This window comes from Gopherus evgoodei, chromosome 1 (genome assembly GCF_007399415.2).
Source record: "Gopherus evgoodei ecotype Sinaloan lineage chromosome 1, rGopEvg1_v1.p, whole genome shotgun sequence".
NCBI lineage: Eukaryota > Metazoa > Chordata > Testudines > Testudinidae > Gopherus > Gopherus evgoodei.
Genome location: NC_044322.1, coordinates 190,354,315 through 190,378,078, shown reverse-complemented (window position 1 = coordinate 190,378,078; position 23,764 = coordinate 190,354,315). Strand labels below are relative to the sequence as shown.

Here is a 23,764-nt window from a genome sequence, read left to right as displayed (position 1 = left end):
AACTCCAACTTGTTTCATATAAACCACTCAATTAACAGTAATCAGAGAGAAACTGATCTGTTGATTTTATATAGAAAATTTCTCATCTGCTGCATGTTGGGGAAGTTGAAAAATAAAAAGCCTAAACAAATTAGACTGAATGTTAGGGCTCTAGATCTTGTATAAAAAACTTAAATAGAAATCCTAGTTTCTCCAAAACAGTCATGTAGTTCAGTTTGGACAGACTTTATAATCCAGTTGGAGTAACTGATGATGCTACTGCACTTTTTTCAAGAGTAAACGTGTTACCTTTGGTGTACGTTTTGCTTGGAGAAGTTAGTTTTCACTCTCTCACCTATTGCAAGCAGTGTCAACAACACAGAATGGCTGCCATGTTTTTCTTTATAGTGCTACATGATATATTTTATTTATACACAAACACACAGATTGTAAAGCACGATTTTCTCATGGACAGAAAGTGTTTTACATAAATCTAAAGTTATTCTGTGATTACTAAAGGGGTGGATATATTTTTACATACATATACACACACACACACAAAATGCAATAGGGGTTTCTCTGAAGAAATGAAAGACAGCTTCTATAATTAGTCCTCCGCATTCAGAGCAGAAATATTCCACTAGCTTTTTATGAGACAGAATCTCTGCATGCTGTACTAAATTGTGTCTAAGATGCCTGTCACCATGTTGTCTAAGTAACACTCCAGATGGTGAAGGGTTATCCACTGAAGTTGCTTTCAGCTTGCTTTAAAGAAAGCTCTGAACCACCTCTGTGTTAATGACCTCAGAAGTAACTAATTTTGTGTTAAGAAATTTCCTGATGAAGCAATAAGATTAGAACAATGCAGAAAACCCAGCGTAGCAAAAGGCAGTTTCTGAGTCTGCCTTCCCTTACAACTGGGGGGGAAGTGTTTGATTTGTTCAAACTGCTGCCTGAAACCCTGCAAAAGCCACCCCAAAAATATGAGATAAAGGGTATATTTATGGCATGCATGTTACTTTTTTTCTACGAGCAGTCAGTGGTAGACATGTTCAAGTATTTCAGCTATTAACTATGTCACACTAATGGCTGAAGATCTAAAGAGAAAATGTAAATCCTGTGTTTCTGAAGCAGTTCTGTTGTCTAGGCTGCAGGTTAATACTTAAATGTGTGTGTGTTTATTTACAGGGTCACCGATAGCAAACAGAACATTAACTGTAGATGAGTGGCTTGTGAAGAAACTTATTTTGATTTTCTTGAAAAGACAACACCAAATTATTTTCTGATGAAAGTTCCACCTCAGAAACATAAAAAGAAAATTTCTCTAGCAGTTTTATCCTTTTCCATGTGGTAAACAATTCATTTCAAACTCCCCCCATATTTCTAAAAGTCAACGTAACATTTGATTAGATTCCATGTTTGTGAATCATTTAAAGAGATTTATTCATTGCTATTATGAAGGCATCAAAAGCCACATGAAAACTGTAGGCCTATATAAAGTGACTGATTTAAAAAAAAGAAAATCTCTAAAAGCAGTGGTTTTGTGGATATTTTCCCCTTTAAAAAAAGATTATTTGGATTCTGAGGCTCCCTTGAACCAAATTTTGGAAGTTGTAAGGTAACTCAAATACTGTGCCCTATGTTCTCTGAACTGTGTCCCTGTAGCAGGTCTTACCTAGTCTGGCTTCAGGCTCTACCACTATCTCAGTTTAACAAAAACTACATCTGATGTTTTCACAAAACACCTCTGCTTCTGATTAGCATAAAAACAAAATTCAAACTTCCAGCCCTCTTCCTCAGGATCAATTAGTTCTTTCAATTGACAGTGGGCTTCAGTATCCACATAGCCCGCCTTCTAGGCTCAAAAGACTTTCTAGTCCTTTAGCAGAGCACCCCCTTCCTTATAGCCCTGCCTCCAGTTTGCAGCCCTTATAGCTTGGCTTCTCACCCAGCAGGCTCCTGCTTCTTGTAGGTGTTTCAGCTGAGGCTTATCCCTCAACAGGCCCCAATCCTTGCAAGTCTCTCCCCTAGGCCTTCTGCCTACGAGGTCTGGGGAGTCATCACCTGTCCTCTTCCCATCAGGCTCTCTCTCCTTGAACTCTTTCTGACTGAACACAGGCTGCTTTCACATTCCCCAACAAGCCCAGCTTTTAGTAACATGACTTCCATCGTGTGACCCGTTGACTCATTCCTTTCACCTGGAAAGGCAGGATACACGTAGCACAGGTGAGGCTGAACCTCAAATTCTTTAAAAGGGCCAGCTCACGCTGTGACACTCTCCCTAAACCCAAGCACTGCTATTTCCATGAAGGAATGTCACAATGGCAGAAAGACACAAAAAGGACCCTTGTGACTATTCTTACTGAACCCAGCTCTGAATTTCTCCCAGAAAGGTCACACTCACCCTGCTGCCCCTGCGGCGTTTGTGAGATGATAAACTGTGCTGGCTGCAAGTTGGTTGTTGGATGCACCAACACAAACTGTTGCAGGTTGAGATTCTGCTGTTGGAGCTGCTGCAGGTGCTGCAAATCCTTAATGAAATAAAGAGGTGTGCATTAATCATTCAAATCAGTCACAACTCCTAAAACATTTGAGATATCTAGGACTTTTCTCCTAGCACTGGGAGATAAAAGGGGATCTAGCACCAGCATGCTTGCTACTGAATAACTTAGCTTATTCTTTCATTTTTAAAACAGAGTAACCATTACAAGTGCTTCACTGGCATACCTGGAACTGCACACAACATGATTTACTAAATGTCCCAGTAAACGACATCCAACATTGTAAAAAAATTAGCAGCATTCATATAAGGTTAAGGGTCTGTCAGCACTTCCACTGTCAAACTTCTGCTTTACTGAGGTTTGCAGAATCTGCCATCGCTGGCAGATGAAATAAGCGTTTAGCCTGGGAACTACTGGGGTATTTTGGGATGCTGGGTTTTTTTTAGTTTTTTAAACACAATTTTTAAGAAATCTGGAATGGCTATTTATTGAGCTACAGGAAGGCAAAAAGAAAACAAAAATAGAATGTTAGTTTGCACTTTGATCGTTAAATATTGGACAGAGTTAATCCATAAAGTGGACTAATCTATTTGAGTAGTTTAAAACAAAATTGCTTAGGTTACTATAGCAGGTATGATAGCCATACCTGTAGTTAAGGCTCAAGAAAAACACTGTCAACTATTATGATTCTTGTGTTTTCATTTACTCATTCATTTTGCTGCTCAGTCTCTACCTGAACAGGAATTTGAGGAATCTCTCTTGATCTGCTTGAGCTGGAGCGTGAAAACACACAATATAGCCTCATTTTCTCTTTTATTTCAACAGTAATACACTAAAAGCAACTGAAGTTGGAAAGTTGAAGCCTGGCATGCAGATAGCCAAGAGGCTGACCTTCTAAATGATTTCTGTTATTAATCTCATCATTACTAGACTGCCTTCTAAGGACTAGTGCTTTTGCTGAGTTTGAAAACAAATTGTTTTTGATTGCACAAAGTTAAGAACATTTGAAAATTGAGTATTGAGCATGCAAAATAAAATTTATCATTACACTGAGAAGTACACACTTTAAAAACACAAGTGATGTGTGGGTGTGCAAAACTCAGGAAGTGAGCATGTTCCAAAACTGCAACCTCCCATGTCCTGGCCAGCCTTCTTATTGTCCCTTTGCCCACACCAGCATATAAGATTAATTGAAAAAAGGGCTGGTCTACTCTACGGGGGAAAATCAATCTTAGATACGCAACTTCAGCTACGTGAATAACGTAGCCGAAGTCGAAGTATCTAAGATTGAATTATTCACTGTCCTCAAGGCGCGGGATCGATGTCCCTGTTCGGGCTGGTGGAGTTACGGAATCGAAATATCATGTCTAGATGAGACGCGATATATCAATCCCCGAGCAATCGATTGCTACCCGCCGATACGGCGGGTAGTGAAGACGTACCCATAATCAAACCAAATTACAACTACAATTTGGGGGACGAAGGAACAAGAGTTCTTACAGATATTTTGTCAACTGTGCACTTATAAGGCTATATACGTGTGCACACACTGAAATGAGTTCCTAGTCTACATTACAAACACATCCTAGCCATCATTTGGCCAACTTGTTCTTGGTAAGTCAGCAAGTATGCACTTTACCAATGAGGTAGATAAACACTAGTTGGCACTGACTGAATGATGTCTGTTATACAATTGTAGACTTTTACTGCAGTATTTAAGTTGTGATCGCATTTTCACTACTTGCTTTCAGGAAATTCTGCAAGCACTGCAACCACCTCCTTCAGTTCTCTGCCAAGTTTGCTGTTCTAATGTTGCCAGAGATTCAGTTTATTTCTGTCCTCATTTAATAATGCTATGAGATCCAGAAGTGCTGGTAAAAAATATCTTTATTTCTTGGCCCCAGACACATGCTATACATAAGGTTAAACCTTTGCCACATGACAGGGGTCAGTATCCAGGATTCCATTGGTTACTGTTACAGAAAGGAATAAGCAACTTCTGAACAGATCACCACCATGGAGAGAGCCTCAAGACCACTTGGTTGTGAGGAGCAGATGCAGGGGAAGGCGGAGGTGAAGAGAGTTACAGGGCAATGCAGAAAGCCAAAAACTCTTGGGAAAATACACTCCAGGGGAAATAGAAATCAAGAGAGACCAAAGGATGGGGGGTTCTGGGAACTGAGAGCGAAATGGGACCCTCAATTAGGGGTGCTGGAGAGAATCTAGAGAAGAGGGTATGGACAAAGGAATGAAGGGAAACACCAGAAAAAAGAACAGGTAGCCCACCTCAGGGGAGCTGGGGAAGAACCAAGAACAGAGATCTCAGAAGTGGGGAGAGCACTACATTTAAGGAAAGAGTGGGAAGGAAGAGAACAAGGCAGACAACACTGAATCCAAGAGGCAGAGAGGTAAGAAAACATATGGATTTATTTCTTGCCTATGCTATGAAATCTATCAAGTGTGAGACTCAGTTAAAACATGGATGCTCCTGTTGACATGAGTAACTTTAAACACTGTTGAGTCTCAGTGAAGATTGGAGTAAGCTGTGTTTAAACTACAGATCTGCTTCTGAACTTGCACCAGTTTTACCCCAGTGTAACTCTACGTATGTCAGTGGAGTTACTTTTCATACACAGAAAGGACTCAAGCTCGTCTTGTTCCCAAACTGCCCTACACTCTTCAACTGGACTTTCGTACTTTGGGAACGTGGATTAACAGAGTTTAGCTTCGCAACTGTAGATGGGACCCAATTATATTTTCTATGTTCATTTCATGAAAAAATATATTAGGATGTTTGGGAGCCGGTGACTGCTCTTCTTTGCACCTTCCCACAGTGTCTATAGTAGTCATCTACTTTTTTTTTGGCTGGCTATGATCTTGGATAAGACCTGTTAGGTCATGCAATCTCTTTCTCTGCAAGTGCAGGATTGTTCCCTATAGCATATACTCTATTTTTCCAGTATAGCTTTAAAAATTCCAACCAACAGGGCTTCCAAAGCCTAATAAACTTTATGCCAGAGAGTTTGAGATATTTGGCATAAATTTTCCCTTTGACAATTAAATCTCATTCCCAGTCTAGTCTCATCTATCATTCTAGTTCCAGGTCTCAGTCTAAATAATTCCTCTCCATCCTTGGCATTTAAACTCTTTACAATATTTATAAATTTATCTCAGACATACATGAATTTAAGGATGGGACAGAAAATGTATATATTATTTTATAGAATGAACTCAGGTAATTTAAGATTGCCAGGAGGAAGAGTTAAGGTTGCCCTTTCAATAGTAATTTCCACATTTCATCATTTTTGAATGCCAATTGTGCAAACTTAAAGTTGCATTAAAACAGTATTTTTGGTTTTAATTGTTTGGAAATCAGTTTACATAGTAATATTTGAATTAGCACAAAATCTGGAAACTGCACCAAACAAATCATGTCTGTGGCCAATGTAGCAATGTCAGAAGTTGCACTGAAGTATGTGATTTGTAGTATTGTTCTATTCTTCTTTCTCTGCTCAAACCCACACAGTAGTGAGGATTTATTTATTATTATACTTGACAAGATTTTGTCATATGCCATTGGAGCCACTATGGTGCAGCTCTACATCATGGGAATGGCATAAAGAACCAGCTATCATAAATCCAGGACAGGTAGTAACCTTGCACACCACCAGAGGGTTAGGAGAGCATAGATGAGAAATGGTCTTGCTTTGAGTCATCTTAGCTAAGAAGATAGAAACTTGATATAACCAGTGCCATTCTCCTAATCTTCGTCTCAGTAACTAACATCTTGGCTCAGCCTTCTCTGAACTGGGAACTTCACCCTAGCGATGTTGCTAGCACTGCTGGTTGGAAGAGCTTGTTGAAGAGAGGTGCCTCTCGGACTCATTCAAATTCTGTTATTTATGCCTATTCCTAATGCAAGTATGTTTTATTTTTCAGGTAATTATAGCACTATTATAATTCTCACTTTAATGACTAAGTAAACAACCTCTGATCATGTTTTCCTATTCAAATCTCATTTTTCTCTATGGTAAGCTTGTATTTCATCAACACGAGAACAAAAGAAATTAGATGGGAAAAACACTTAGGTCATCTAGTCTATGCAACCAGCTAACATGATGGTTTCTAGAGCATACAATTTATTATAGTTTGTCAAATCTGATGCGATTTCCATCACTTCCTTTAGGAGACTATTCCATAACTAGATAGATCTTTCCAGGATGAAGCTATTCTATCTAAAGTTCTCTGAGCTCCATACCATTACGCCTACATATAACCCATGTACTAACCTAAATATTTCTCTCCCTCTGACATTTATTTCATTCAAATATTCACCACAGATCCCAACAGAAGATGAACAAAGGGCCCAGTATCTAGGTACTCAAAACTTGGTACAATTGTTAGTGGTACTTCTGCAGTAGCACCAACAATCTTACCCACATCTCCGCAGTAGATGTCTTGTGTTGACTGCAGAGCACATTAAAGAAGCCATGCTTGTGCAATTAGTTAATTAAAATAAATACGGTAATCCCCCTGCTGCAGAAATCTGCCAGTTAATCAATTATTCAAGAATCATCAATTAAAACAAACAGTCGGCTATTTTGGTAATCAGCTCTGTGTTTACAATAGCAATGCAAATAAGCAAACCTGCATGCTGTTTACAGATCATTATTAAGATGGAATGGAGAGCCTGGTCTCATCCACCTGCAACTGCAGAGGATACAAGTTTTCCACAGAGTCTCTCAACTATGCCCAACACAGGGCTGCACTTTCATTTTACTAGGAAGCCAAGGGTCACACCTACATTTTATAAAGAGGATAGAATGCAGTTAATTTATAATTACATACCAAAAATCTATGTTAAAAGAACATTAATTGTAAAGTCAACAGTCAGGAAATGCCAGAATTAAGAATGCCTGTGCAATCCAAATTCAGTCCCCTTGTGTATATGCATTATGATACAATCTTTACTTGCATGATCACATACTATTTCTTCCATAGGACTGCAGCCTCATTCAGTGCACAAGATGGACTGTGCTTGATTGATGAGCAGCTATTCAATATTTTGTTTTCTCCTTGGTCAGTGTATGGCTAAAGTTCTTACTTACTGCACACTATTCAAATCCTCCTCTAAACACAGAATTAATATCTTCTGGGACTACCATACTGTGCTCATCACTATAGCTTCACAAACTTGATTTTTATAGCACCCCTGTAAAATCAGGTGGTGGTATTATCCATATTTATAGATGGGGAACTGAGGAACAAAGAGATGAATGTAAAACGGTACCCATCAATTTTTGCTACCCAATTTTAGATGCCTAGAACTTAATTTTTCAGAGTACCTAGCATTATATAGCACTTCACATGTTGAAAGCACAGTTCAGAGTTGCACCTGATGTTAATGGGAGTACTCAGCACTTCTATAAATCAGCCCCCCCGATTGCAAGTTCAGCACCCACAAAATGAGAAATACAGTTAGTGATCACCTACGAAAAATTTGGCTTAAGTGACTTGCCCAGAATCACATAGGAACTCTGTGGCAAGGGCAAGGAAAGACTCTAGAATTCAGTTCTGCAAGGGGAGCATTCAGCTTCCTTAACCATAAGGTCCTTTCTCTTCCTGCAATCTCCTCCCTCATTCACTATCTATCACAAGGGTAGGCAACCTATGGCACGCATGCCGAAGGCGGCACACGAGCTGATTTTCAATGGTACTCACACTGCCCGGGGCTTGGCCACCGGTCCGGGGGGCTCTGCATTTTAATTTAATTTTAAATTAAGCTTCTTAAACATTTAAAAAACCTTATTAACTTTGCATACAACAACAATAGTTTAGTTATATATTATAGACTTAGAGAAAGAGACCTTCTAAAAACATTAAAATGTATGACCGGCACGCGAAACCTTAAATTAGAGTGAATAAATGAAGACATGGCACACCACTTCTGAAAGGTTGCTGACTCCTGATCTATCACTTTCCAGCTTCTGCAAAGAGATGAAGCAGAGGTCCTACAGACAGCAGACACCTCTATTACGCAACCCGAGAAGTTCTATCCTGTGCATTGAATGAGACAGGGGCCCTCAAGAATAAGTGGTATGCAATCATGTAATTAAAGACTATATCATAATGCATATGCACACGAAGGCAACCTTAATACTGGCATTTCCTAATTTTTGAGTGTTTATTTATGCAGTCTTCATAACGTTCTTTTAACAGTTTTGTATGCAAGTTCCTGAATTTTCACAGGGAAAAAAAACCCATTTTTTTTTTTTTAAATAATTGGAGATATACCAATCTCCTAGAATTGGAAGGGACCCTGAAAGGTCATTGAGTCCAGCCCCCTACCTTCACTAGCAGGACCAAGTGCTGATTTTTGCCCCAGATCCCTAAATGGCCCCCTCAAGGACTGAACTCACAACCCTGGGTTTAGCAGGCCAATGCTCAGACCACTGAGCTATGCCTCCCCCTTATTCATGTGGCATCATACTGACACCCACATGAGTCATCAGCAGGGTTGCAACATTTAGATTCATTGCATAGACCTTTGCCACTTCAGATTATGGTTTAACTGATAGCAGTAGTAGGGTTCTCATCCTCTAAGTGAACCAGTACTAAAAGAGGAGGGGACACTGTCAGTGGGTTTCACAGATATTTGCTGACAGCAGAGGAATGGTGAGTGTCAGGAATCTTGGGTCCCACTCTGCGGTGGAGAGAGGAGAAAGCTCTAGTTTGCACAAACTCTTCTGCCCATTGCCCCAAAGTGTGACCTCTTCTACCTAGTCCTCTCCAACATGTCTCTGTTCTGTGTCTTCATCCCAGACCTATTCTCATCTAGCTAGTCGCAATATGCACTCAAGTTTTTCATCCCAGTCGCATTCTCCTTGTCCATCAAATCCTACTCTGACCTATCTGGACTCCTAGTCCCAGTCTCCTCACTCAGCCATTCCCAGTTCCCACCCAGCCCCCAGCTCTTTTCCCCCAGTCTCCTTACTTAGTCTCAATCTCCTACCCCCTCCTTCCTGGCTCACCTGATCTGTTTGTCTTTACTACCTGTCCTCCAATCTGCCCTCCCCCACATTGCCTATCGCTAATTTTCTCACTGGACTCCTCATCCTATCTAGTGTCCTGTCCATCTGCCCACCTAAATGCCTTGTCTCAGTCTCTTTGCCCACTAAGTTCCAATTCACCCCAGCTCTTTGCAGATCCTTTCCTCCACTCTACTCATTCGCAGTCTAAATCTCCATGCCCAGCCACTCCCAGTCCCTGCAGCAGACAGGCCTAGTCTCCACATGAGGCTTCCAGGCCCAGTCTTTCTCCCCAGAACCCCTTGGCCAGCCTCCAATCCCCATCTTCCCTTTCCACCTCTTTCAGGCTCTTTGTCCAAATTACTCCCTCCACTCCTCCCCCACGTCTGGCTCTTTTCCTCTCTGCATTCAAATCAGACACCTTCCTCCTCCATCCTCAGCAGGGAGTGATTGAAAGCATAGGAGAGAAGTCTCTGGGCTCTCAGTTCCAGTGACTGAGACTAGATCCAAGATAGTCTAGTGCAGCCTAGAGCTGCAATTGTAGAGAAAATCCTGTTCAGCCCCAGGCCGGAATATGTCAAGTGTGGATGGAATCTCTGGGGAACTGAACTGCTAAAATCTAAGACGTCTACTGAACATGTGAGAACTGCAATTTTTCAAACACTGTAACTTGCCCAAATGTTGACAGATTTTCACAGAGGAAAAAACAAAACAAAAAAAACAAACCTAAAACAAAACATATCTGTGACCCCACTTCCAAATTGCAAGCCCTGGCACCAAAGCATGGGGGAGCTACGGATTCTCAAAGCAAACATCAACAACAATTTTTAAACCTGGGCTCAGAAACAGCTGCACAGTAAGTGGTGCTACCAGCTGGTGCAGCATGTGGAGACTATAGGTTGCAGGATACCATGCAGCCAGGTTATTCAGATCAAGATAAAATATTGCATGCTAAGAACTATAATTTCCAAGACACTGTGCCTCCATGTTGAAGATGAGGCCAGCAACAGGTTTCATTAGAGAACCTTGTGATCCACATTTGGTTACTCATGTCTGGAGGGATCTAGAGACTTCCACACTGTACATGTTAAGCACAGAATTAATGGTGCCAAGTCCTCCACAGTGGACTATGTCATCCTGGACAGACCCAAGAACTTCACTGCCACTCCTGCCAGGCACATATTCACTTTGGTTAGGAGTTCTTTAGAAGTAAGGGTGCCAGACCCTCAGTACAAGACTTCAACCAGGGTGGATCCAGGCACCAGAATCATTTTGGCAAGCAGTTCTCCAGTGACAAAGGGTGCTGTATCTCTGATGCTGGACCTGATGCACTAGGATGGATCAAGGAACCTTTTGAGACACTGGCATGAAGAACACAGCCGGTGTGGTGAGTTAAGTCCAGCACATAGCTGACTTAGCATGAAGAGCCTTCCAAGTCAGTGGGGGTACAAGGCCACCTTCCTGCTCTTGTTTGTCCTACAATTCCCATTTCATACGGGCATTGTTTCTTTCCCCTCTTTCTTAAGAAAAACTAACTAATTACAAACAAAAATAGGTCCCAAAAAGAAAAAGTGAAAAACAACAAGGGAAGTGTTGAGGACAAGGTGTGTGATAAAAGTTTGTGGCACCATAAGCACTGAAATAGAACTAAGGGATAGTTGGGGACACACCTTTTTGGATCCCCTGAAGTCCTCCATGAAGGGGTGAGAAGAAGAGAGGAATGAGTGATCCCAGGGGACACTGCTCAACACAAGATTCTGGAAGCCTGTGATCCCACAAGTAAAAATATATAGAAGCCACTTGAACAAGTAGGTATGTTTTCTTAGGTTAAATCTGCTTCCCTAAACCCACACAAGCCCTAGTGCTCACCTGTGCAATCTGTATTGGCTGAGAAAGAGGAATCTGCGTCATCGGCGTCGCAGCGGAGGCCGAGATGGTGGCGCCTGCAGCGCTGTGCTGCTGACTGGCTGAATGCTGCACTGCAGCCGCCAGCAACTGTGCCTGTGCCTGTTGTAATAATAACTGCTGCTGGGCTGGCGTCAACGTAAGCTAGAAAAAATTAGAACAAACAGTCATTAACAGCAGAAAGAATTGTTCCCATTACAAACTACCAGCTATTAATCAGGTAACGGACATTGGCCAACCTAGGCACCTTATGTAAGGGCAGCTGGCTACTCAACATAACATAGCAATCAACCTACAGCACAATTTTAGTAGAAGCACTGAAACTAAGTGTTATGCTGCAATCAGAACCTGAGGAATCACGCAAGCTTCTCCACAGATCTACTCCAAGGTTCATGCAAAAAGGTAATTAACTAGCAGGCAAAAAGAAAGAATCAACCCTGACAGGATTTGAAAGGAAATGTACACCAAACAGAGCAGCAAGTGATTAGCCAGATGAAAGAAAAGCAGGAATGCTGGCTATGGCTACTGAATGAACTGATAACACCCCAGCTGCTTCACATTAGCATGAATCCCTGCCATATTCCATCATTTCCATTATGCCCTAAGATATAAGTGAAGAATATGAGCTCCATTTGTTTCACTCCAAGTCTCCCCTCCCATCTGATTTTTAAAAAAACAAAAACAAAAAAAACAGAATAGAGTTGGCAAGTTTACATCTCTTCATCTTCCAAACACACATTATCTCTATGAAACAGGTAGCTAGTCTCTCCTTTACATATAAATGAATCCTGATGTCCGTATTTAATACAATCCTCATCTACACAAACCTGGAGTTTTGAATGTCTCAGTAGCACAGACATTCATCAGACAAAACAAAAATGACTTATTTAGAATAGGTTTTAATAACTTCCTTCCACTACGTAATTTTTGTTGTTGTTGAAAGCAAATGTACTTTAACATAGTAAAATACAAACTAAACCCATTAAATGTGGGCCTGGATCATTTACACAGCTATTCTACTTTGAGGATTCTGCAGCAAACAGGACTGAATTAGACATGGCATCATTCAAGTTTGTAGGTGACATCACCCAACAATTTAAATCACAGACCCAATGCATTGATGGAATAACCTCCTAATACCCCCATACATGGGCAAAACCCTCAATCTGAAGAGCTGATGAAATGGAAATAACCTCTCCAACCAAACCAATCCTCTCTCAAGTTTGTTTTTCTAATTCATTTTAAACACTTCTGGCGGTTGCCACAAGCACAACTACCCCTAAAAAAAAACAAAACCAAAAAACACCAAACTTCCACACCCCCAAAACTTTACTATTTAAAACAAACAAAAAACTCTAGAAAGATCAAGACTGACAGGTTAAATGGAGGGGTTGAATTCTGTGAGTGTAAGCAAAAAGGTTGATGATATCTAAAGATCGAGTTGCTCAGAAAACACGAACTTTATGCCCTTTGCAAAATATTTTTAAAAAGTTTGGGGATATAAAGTTTCCATCACTTTTGCTACACATGTACCCGCATTTTGACATGGTGTTTCCCTCTTATGCTTCTATATGGTCCCACAGTAAAGTCAAACTGTTGACTTTCTGATATCCATGACTTCTACAATAGTCTAATGTCAAACCTAGAGTTCTGATTTCATTGCAAGGTCAAGTAGGAGAGAATGAATAGGAACCAAGAAATTCTAATATTGTAATACACATTTCTCCAACAAACACCAGGCACTAAGAACTACTGACAAGCAGACTGCTTTTTATATAAAAATGTTCTCGCTCCCCTTGCCACCTGTGTGAAAGTTTCTCTTTAATGAAATGACAGTAACCTTGGACAGCCACTCTACTATCTGTTGGTGGGCGATTCTAATTGGATGACGAATGATAGCAGTACTGCCAGATAGGAGGCTTACTATAATTCTCTTGGGTAAACCTTACCCCAGTGATCTGTCCTCCGGCCAGCATGAGCTGGGTCTGGGGTATGGCTGCCTGCACTGAAGGCTGCTGGGTAGGCTGGCTTGGCTGCTGGGTGTCCCCAGATTCTTCATTAGATTTAGACTAGGAAAAAAATATAACTCTTTATAGTGTAAAACAGATGTTAATGTGTACACTACTATCTCTACACTGTAAATCAAAATCTTTCATCTGCATACAAAAAGCCCTTGGGTTCATTTTAAGAGTGGGTTTAAGAAATGGCTCTTTCTTCCCACCATCTCAGCTATGACTGCTCCAACGTGTGTAGCTAACACAGCGTAGGGTTAAAACAAAATAAAACACTCAATTCTTTTGTACCTGAAATATTTTCAGATCTCACTTTGTTTGCTGTAGCATCACTGAAGTTGATGCTACTTTTTACCACAAAGAAAAAATATTTGCCCACCGCAAAGCACTTAAAATTATTCATGGACTAAAATCCAGAACAATGGAGTGAAGAGAGCATATGTTTTTCAAACATCTGCATTAAGGACATTAAGTCAACAGAATGCTAGGGGGACTGGCTTGAAATTCCCTCATATGCTTCACTAAATCTAGCAAGAAGCTCAACACAAATGGTCTTAAAATAAAAAATTAAGCATTTATATAACTGTGCCGTGTGTTTTACTTAAAATTAGTTTGTTTGTTTTTAAATGGAGAAGAGAATACTGCAGCCATGAGGGAGGAAATGCAAGAAAGTGTCTGAGGAAAGAGAGGGTTTTATGGTAATTAAAACTGGTTATGCAGAGTATTAAAATTCTGCATAGATTTGCATATTTTCCACCACCTGTTTTGGGGACTGCAGAGGAGGCTAATTAACATAAAGCCTCTGATTAATTCTGCCAGTCACTGAGAGATAATTACAGCATAGGACTGTAAACATTCTGCACTAGTGATACAGCCTGTTTGCCAACATCTCTCTCAGGGATGGAAGTTTACCATGGCAACCAATGCAATTTTCTGCCTCCTTTCTCTTAAAAAGGAAGATCACTGTATTTCCCCTTCTTTCTAAAGCATCATCACATGTAACTGGGTCCATGTTCTATTTGGCTTCATAGAATGCACTATCCCATTTCTTTAGTATACTGCAGTATTGAAACCAGTTTTCAATAAAACTACATCCCTTTCCCCTTTCGGCAAGGCATGTTGCTTGAATATTGTATTGAAAAGAAGCAGTAGGTTGATTGAAATGCTATGGAGCATACTGCATCACACAAAGTTTGAATGCTTTGCTATACCATGCAGATCAATGAGGAGCAAGTAGCCTAGTTTATTTTTAAATTTCTAGGTATAATTTACTTGATGCTGTAGGAAACCCAAGTGATCCACATCAGCAACCTTAAAAATCAGTGCTACATCGGCCCCCTATGTTCAGCTTTCAAAAACAGCTTGCAAAGTAATCTATGATTAAAATAAGGTTGGAATCAAGGAACATGTGAGATTATTGGAGTTTGAAATGAAGCATGAGAACTATTTACAACAGCCACTAACCTCTGACACAAAATTATTAGCATCAATGAATTAACCAGCTCCTATCGCTGACCATCACCCAATCTGTTCTGCAGCTGTGAAACTATTACTGTTCAACCTCTCTTTTATTTTACAAACCCAAGCAAATGTAATTAGAATGGGATAGCTCGCAGTCTGAAAACTATATTTAATGAAACAGATACTTGATGGAGAATGGGAGAAGGAGGGGCAGTCCTTACCTGTACATTTAAGGACTGAGCAGCAGCCTGTAAACTTGTTCCAGCGAGCTGGACCTACAACACAGTGCAAAGAACTGAGATGAAGTGAAGTAATGGTCATATAACGCTTTGAAAGATGAAACGACCCCCTAAAACATTCTGCAGTAGCTGAAAGTAGGGGTAGTGCTGAGAAATATTAGACACAAGTCTATATGGACCTTGCACAGTGTTATCTGTCCACCTCTTACTGAGAAAAGATTCTGTCAGTTTAGGACCTCTGGATAGTGATGTGAATCTGACTATGAAAGGAGCATTTTTGGGTGGGTGAGTCTTCTTTGGGAAATATAATTATTATGCAGAAATCTCCTACATTCTTAAAATGAAAACCCTATTAATCAACTTCTTAACTTCAGAACAGGCATTACCCCAAATACGCATACTGCATTCACCACCTTCCTTACATCACACAATGGGAATTTACACATGCAGCAGGAACCTCTTATATCACATAAAAACTGTTCTCACCCATCAGTCCACCACCCAGGCACTCTCACTGTCCCTAAACGCTGCAAAAAGAAAATTACATACAGAGGACAGGATACCCTTAACAAGGGCAGCATTGACTGAAGTGTACTCAAACTCAAATTCAATTTTTGAGATCGATGACCTGGGCCAATACTCCCAGGAAAGTGTTTTGGGGGAGGGGAATGGGAGGAGCAGGAAAATGAAATGAAAGCCACATTCCAGAACTTGGGATTTTGAAGAGCAAGATAGAGACAAAAATATTATGAACCGGAAAAAGATTCTCTCTCCTGTTACCACGTAAATTATATGCTCATATACTGTAGACAGCTTCAATAACTCTATTCATATTACCCTCATCAGCATCACTCCTATTACGAAGGAAGAATGTTACGTAATTGCCAATTCTTCCAAAGGGCAGGATTATAGCCTGTAGACTATTTTGTCACTGACTATGCTTGAAATCCACTGCTTTACTGGGAACTAGGAAACACATAATGAGTACAAGAAAAACAAATGATCAAATGTGGTATGCTGTCCTTTAAGAAAAGGAAGACATTCCTATACTGAGATGTGTTGCATGAGAGTAATAACATATTTAACTATACTTGCTTTCCTATTGGCTTGTGTGGGTTGGAGAGCTTTAATTCAGATCCAGATACAAAAATTCCATGCTGTGGCAGCTCTGACCTTACAGAGCCATCTCTTGAAATGTTTCATACGTTCCTGGATGGGATTCTACAAGATTTTCTGCATTTCCTCTGTTGCCAAACAGAGCTCATATCTAGAAGTTAAGTTTAATTTGCCTTGCCTGTTGTGTTCTGAGATTTCAACAACATACAGCCCAAACAGCCTAATCAAACTGCTATCCTAGTGAAATGGCCTGGATATAATTATTTTTATCTTTCTCAGCACTAAAGGTTGACCTTACAAACTCAGGTCTCTTAAGTGCAGCCAGCACACACTTGAACACAGATCGTGTTGTTCTCTCTCCCCCACACCCATCTCCATACCCCTATGCACACACTTTCCTATTAAAGTATTTTATAAACCTGTTTCTGAACGGCACCTTCTATTGTATTTGGCATTGGTCAGCAAAGCACCCCATCTTGAGAGTAATCCCAGCTGTCACCACTAAGAATTCCTATAATGGAAGACACTAATAGTTCATACCGAAGGTGGTAGCCAGCCTGACACTGGCCATTGCCAGATGTATCAAAAGAAGACTTGGAGATTTCTTGAAACTAGAGATTCAAGAAATGCAGCATACATCGTCACAAAAAAAGTTATGGTCTTAGCAACTTTTTAAAAATACTTTTCAGGGCAAGGTGACAAAATATTGTCCTGATAGAAGTTATTGATTTCAGGTAAATTCATATGACAAATGAAGATTAAAAAAAGCTGTACTGGAAACACAGACATTCAGAGCTCCTGAATTTGCATACCATACTGACACACAACCTTCAGGGTACTGAGAGTGAGGTGTGCAAGAAAGGCATTTTCAAACAGCCTATTGGTTCGGCATACTCAAACATTCACACTGTTATTCCACAGGTCCTAGGTAAACCTCTATCCTTTGGAAAATTATAATTTTGTGACAAAAAAGTACTGAATGCTCAGTACAATAAAATGGCAGTTCTGCGCTCTTGAAAGTGAACATAAAAGCCTGAGTATCTTAATTATACTGTAACAATTGTGTAACCCCAGACCCTGAACACGTGGGGTCAGCCAATTAGTTCCAGTAATTTTAAGTTTAAACTTGGTGCCAAGGAAGGGAAAGACATTTGTTCTCAGATCCTAAGTGTGATCAGACACCCTACCTCTGAAGTATAGCTTTGACTCCGTAAGAACAGGGGCTGTAGAGAAGCGATTAAGAGAAATAAAAGTCTGAATATCCTAAGGAAAACAACTCCATGAAATAAATCTTCCTAAAAATTACTCAAATTTGTAGATATGCTTGTCTAGTTCCATCATTTTAAGCTTTCCTTGAGCACGGGAAGCAACAGGAGGACTTGAACTGTGTACTGGTAGCTCTCACTATCACTTCTCCTGTCTTTAACTAGGCATTGACAAGTTCCAGGTCCATGTTGGGACAGTTATTGGGCAAATATAATTCTTAACGAGACCAAATTCTGGCCTTGTCTTTGGACACCCGTGATTCTAATGGACACTTTTCCAAAGAGGAGTAAATATTAAATCCTAGTGGCCTGTACAGTTCCAGAGTAATCATTTCCTACGCCCGTCTCCAGATTTTTTGAAGAACTATGAAAGGCATATGGTGTTTTAATTATAAGTACTCTCATCTATAATATGGCCCTGTGGTGGCATCTGTTATCTAAAAGTTTCCAAAAGAGCTATTTCCCAATAATAATTCTCAGTGTATTTGATATATGGGCTACAGACAAGTACAATAATTCATGACTAGCCTCTAACATTTAGCAGGCAGGAAAAAAAAAATCTCACATCCTACTCAGGATGACAGTGCTCCCCTACACTACTCATGGATTCAGCTGCCAACTGTACAGGAAAAAAAAAAAAATCTTTCCCCATCCATTTCTTTCCCAAACCACCTCCAGTTTAAAAAGTGTCTTTGTTTTACCTGATGAAGGTGTCCAAGGAAGGCCTGAGCCTGGGCCGTAGAGATTGCCCCTCCAACGGGCACAGGCTGCTTCTGAAAGTCCAGGCCATTTGTCTGTGTGCCTGAAGAGGCAGAAGAAATTACAAAACTGTTGAACAGGACTCAAAAAGAAATTATATTAAGAAATTTTAAATTAATTCTTGCTCAAGTCTCCTGCTACTCTGGACTTTTAACTCTTAATTCCATGAAACGTCCTCCAACAACAACAAGGGTTTGAGTCTCCCCAGAAATGAAAGTAGCACTGTCACTCCTAGCCAGTTAAACATAAGCAATTTCATAGCACCCTTAATGCCTATCATCTTGATCACCCTGCGCTATCAGTGCTGACAATGGTTTTACAACAGGATGCTCTGTAACTGTATGTGCCTAGGGTTAAGCTCATAGTTCAGTTTTGCGAGTACCGTCTATCTAATTGCTGCTGATGGCAATTTTGAAGTTCAGACTTCTGCGAAAAACAAGGATAACAGTGGTAATAACACAATCCCTACTTCTTGTTCACCAGTAGAACTCAAAGCGCTTCATGCTTAAATGTATTTAAAGAAAAAAAGGATTATTTTCAAGAAAGTAAAGGGTGAGGGGAGAAGGCAACAGGGAAATGGTAGTGCCACACGTGCATTAGAACATGGGAGCATAGTCCTCCTGATAACTATATACCAGTGTTCCGATGAATATTTGTGCAGAGGTCCTGTTACACTAGATTTCTCTTACTCTATTATCTTTTATCCACTTTGAAATAATTTAGAACTGATTGCCTCTTTGCACTCTTTTCCCGCCCAGGCCTGGAAGAAGGAAAACCCCAAAAGCTAATTCTGGCATATCTGGTTGAAAGAAATGAAAAGTATCGGAAACTTTTCTCTAAGATATTGTCAAAGTTTTTCTCTTCTGCTAAAAAACAGCTGTACTGTGGTTTCAGGAATAATTCCTCCATGTTACATGAAGGCAACAGAATAAGTATTGTAGACAACTGTTTTGGTACATTGTTGATATTATTACCATCCACAGTACAAGATCCTCCTGGAATACTGGTGACTATGGGAAAGGTTATTTCCAGTTTATAAAATTGCACTGAAGTTCTGTAGCAGATGATACAATACATAGATTCCAAGGCTGGAAGGAACCACTGTGATTATCTAATCTGACATCCTGTATAATACAGGTCACAGATTTTTCACAAATTCCTACTGCATATTTTTTCTAAAAATCCAGTCTTCATTTAAAAATTGCCAGGGATGGAGAACCCACTAGGACCCTTGCTACATTGTTCTAATGGTTAATTACTCTCACTGTTCAAATGTACACCTTATTTCCAGTCTGAATTTAACTAGCTTCAAATTTCAGGCATCAGCTCATGTTATACTTTTCTATACTAGACTGAAGAGCCCATTATCAAATATCTGTTCCTCATATAGGTACTCACAGACTAACCAAATCACACTTTAATCTTCTCTTTGATTGAGCTCTTTGTGACTATTACTATATAAAGCATATTTTTCTAATCTTTTAATCATTCTCATGGCTCTTCTCAGAACCCTCTCCAATTTATCGGCATCCTTCCAGAACTGGACACAGTATTCTAGCAGCACTTGACAAATACAGAAGTAAAATAACCTCTCTACTCTTACTCAAGATTCCTGTTTATACATCCAAGGATGCATTAGCCCTTTTTGGCAACAGCACCACACTAGGAGCTCATGTTTACCTTATTATCCACCAGGACCACCAAATTTTTCTCAGAATCCCTGCTTCCCAGGATAGAGTCCCCCATCTTGTACATATGGCCTACATTCTTTGTTCTTAAATGTATACATTTACATTTAGGTTATTCAAAAGTATATTGTTTGCTTGAGCCCAGCTTACTGAGTGATCCAGATCACTCTGTATCAGTGAGTGTATCCAATGTGTAAGTCATCTGCAAACTTTATCAGTCATGATTTTATGTTTTCTTCCAGGTAACCAGCAAAAATGTTAGTGTAAGGCCAAGAGTCGATCCTTGTGGGACTAAGAAACATACCCACTTGATGTGATTCCCCATTTACAATTACATTTTGAGACCTATTAGTTAGTCAGTTTTAATGTATTTAAAATACACCATGTTGATTTTATATCTTTTTAGTTTTTTTCCCCCCATCAAAATGTGGTGCAGTACCAAGTCAAATGTATTACAGATGTCTATTACATCAATACTATTACCTTTATCAACCAAACTTCTCATAAAAAAAATATAAAGTTAATCTGAAAGGATCTATTTTCCATAAATCCATGTTGATTGACATTAATTATAATATCCTCCTTTAATTCTTTATTAATCGAGTCCCATATCAGCTGCTCCATTATCTTGCCTGGGATTGATGTCAGAATGACAGGCCTATAATTACCCTAATCTTCTAAGAAATGGGGTGACTAAAATGAGAAAAAAAGTGCTCAGCTTTGGAGGAAATTTCAGTAGGATCACTGTATTGCAATCAGATTTTGTTTACGGGTGATGGATAGGTGCTCAACCAGTGCATGACTGCCCATGGCTTATTATAACAATCCCATACCCACTAGCTCCCCTTTTTGTCCTATGACTACAGTAATATTAACAGGCCTCTTCACCTTGAATGATCCCTTAGAATATGTGCTAATTACTTAAGCTAATCTGTTCGACCTTGTATTTAGCTGAAGAAGAGCTCTGAGTAGCTCAAAAGCTTGTCTCTCTCACCAACAGAAATTGGTCCAATAGAAGATATTACCTCACCCACCATGTCTCTCTAATATCCTGGGACCGACACAGATACACCACCACTGAATACTCCCGCACCCCCGGGTCACATCTTATTCAGATGAAAAATTGTGACTAGCATATCTGGGTTATTGACTAAATGAAAGAGATGCAGTTGTTATATCATGGGACTTAGGCATCACTTTAAAAATCCATGAAAGCAAGTATGGCTTATTTTCAGGAAAATCAAGTAGGCATATACTTAGGCTTGGGAGGATTAGATTTTATCACTAAATGTCTGTAAACATCAATTTCACCAGACTGGTGAAAAAATATTTCCACTGATGATAACAGAAATTTACAGTTAGGTAAAGTAAGAAAAATGCTGCTTGAGAATTTACTAGAATTTGATTTAAGGATATTTACTTTGTATATTTTGACACATGTTGATGACTACTTGTGTTTTAACAGTTATAAAGCTTTACCTTTTTGAATCTCAGTGTCCACTGTCATTAATTATGTATTGTCTAACACTCCCATAATTTCCTGCAACTGTTAAAAGTTAATTAAATAAAAATACTAAAAAAGGCTTAAAAATAAACATTGCTATTATCCAGTGAACTTTTAAAAAACGAAATGGTTACTCACCCTGTGTAGTAACTGCGGTTCTTTGAGGTATGCCCCACTACGGGTGCTCCACTCAAGATGTGCTAGTGCCCCCTGCACCTTTGATCAGAGATTTTTCATAGCAGTGTCCGTTCAGCCCGCATATGCATCCTAGTCAGCTTCATGCCCCATGCTACTGTTATATAGCACTGCACAGGTGAACCACTCTTAGGGCAGGTCTCCACTACCACTTAAGTTGATCCAACTTCTGTTGCTCAGCAATGTAAAAAAGCCTTCTCCCCCTCCCAATGCAAGTTTTGTGCTGTCCACACTGGCGCTATGTTGTTGGGAGACACTCTTCTGCCGACATAGCTTCCACTTCTTGCTGAGATGGAATAATAATACCGATGGGAGTGCAGTCTCCCATTGGCATAGCGTGTCTTCATCAGGAGATGAGGAACAGCATGGAGAGTAATTGGTGAGCAAATAGCCAGCTGAATCTGGTAAGGAAACCATATTTGTCAGGGCCAGATTGGAATTACTAGGATAATTCTGCTTTGCCTTTTTGTATTTGGTCCATAACTTTGGCTATTAAAGGAGTCAGTGGGAATGCGTACAAGAGAGCTGACCAATGAAGGTGAAAAGCACTCCCCCCCAGCCCCCCAGGACTGGCGACCAGTCCACCTCTCAAGCAAAACTGGGTACACTTCTTGTTTCATTCTGTGGCGAGCAAGTCCATCCGAGGGGTGCCCCATTGACAGAATATGTAGTATAATGTGCTGTTGTCTATTTCCCACTTGTGGCCTTGGAAGAAGTGCCTGCTGAGTGCATCCATGGTCACATGCTGATCCCCTGGAAGGCAGGCCGCTGTGGTGATGATCTGTTTCTGTATGCACCAATTTCCAAGTTTGACAGCCTTGGTGTAGAGGGAGGGTGATCTTACTCCTCCTTGATGATTGATGTAAAACATGCATGATAAGTTGTCCATTATGACTTTAATGTGTTTGTCCCTGATAAGAGGTCGAAACTAGAGAGAGGCCTACCCAATTGTTCTGAGTTCCAGGAGGTTGATGTATTGCACAATCTCTTGCGATGTCCACTTGCTCTGGGTTGCATGAGCATCTAGATGCACTATCCACCCTAGCAGAGAGGTGTCTGTCGTTACGATGCAACCTAGATGGAGCTACTAGAGGGTGAGTGCAAAACTGGTTGGAAAACTGTTCCCAGAGAATTGTCCAAGAAAAACAGAGTTCTCACTATCAGGTTGGGTGCAGCAAGTTATCAGTGGTTCAGAGTCATGCTGGAAGGACATAACAAGTGGGGTCCCACAGGGATCATTTCTGGGTCTGGTTTTGTTAAATCTCTTCATCAATGATTTAGATAATGGCATACAGAGTACACTTATAAAGTTTGCAGATGATACCAAGCTGGGAGGGATTGCAAGTGCTTTGGAGTATAAGATTATAATTTAAAATGATTTGGACAAACTGGAGAAATGGTATGAAGTAAACGGGATGAAATTCACGAAGGACAAATGAAAGTGCTCCATTTAGGAAGGAGCAATCAATCAGTTGCACACACGAAAATGGGAAATGACTGCCTAGGACGGAGTACTGAAGAAACGGATCTGGGGGCCATAGTGGACCACAAGCTAAATATGAGTCAACAGTGTAACACTATTGCAAAAAAAGTGATCATCATTCTGGGATGTATTAACAGGAGTTTTGTAAGCAAGACATGAGAAGTAATTCTTCCACTCTACTCTGCACTGATTAGGCCTAAACTGGAGTATTGTGTCCAGTTCTGGACTTCAAATTTCAGGAAGGATGTTGACAAATTGGAGAGAGTCCAGAGAAGATCAACAAAAATGATTAAAGGTCTAGAAAACATGATCTATGAGGGAAGATTGAAAAAATTGGGTTTGGTTAGTCTGAAGAGAAGAATGAGAGGGGAGATGATAACAGTTTTCAAGTAGGTGAAAAGTTGTTACAAGGAGGAGGGAGAAATTTTTTTTTCTTAACCTCTGAAGATAGGATAAGCAGAAATGAGCTTAAACTGCAGCAAGGAAGGTTTAGGTTGGACTTTAGGAAAAACTTCCTAACTGTCAGGGTGGTTAAGCACTGGAATAAATTGCCAAGGGACTCTGTGGAATCTCCATCATTGGGGATTTTTAAGAGCAGGTTTGACAAACACCTGTCAGGAATGGTCTAG

General features: G+C 40.1%; 1 protein-coding gene across 5 annotated transcripts in view; it reads right to left on the bottom strand.

Moving 5' to 3' along the window:
- Positions 1–23,764, bottom strand: part of POU2F1 (POU class 2 homeobox 1) — a 210,999-nt gene that overhangs the window by 79,882 nt on the left and 107,353 nt on the right. For 3 of the 5 annotated variants that reach the window (XM_030581056.1, XM_030581066.1, XM_030581045.1), the window contains exons 3-7: positions 18,208–18,308; positions 15,108–15,161; positions 13,363–13,482; positions 11,378–11,557; positions 2,384–2,510 (exon numbers count right to left, since the gene is read on the bottom strand). In XM_030581056.1, the coding sequence (XP_030436916.1) occupies positions 2,384–2,510; positions 11,378–11,557; positions 13,363–13,482; positions 15,108–15,161; positions 18,208–18,308 (582 nt within the window). The remainder of the gene's footprint in view (positions 1–2,383; positions 2,511–11,377; positions 11,558–13,362; positions 13,483–15,107; positions 15,162–18,207; positions 18,309–23,764) is intronic. The other 2 variants (XM_030581075.1, XM_030581083.1) reach the window with 2 other exon arrangements.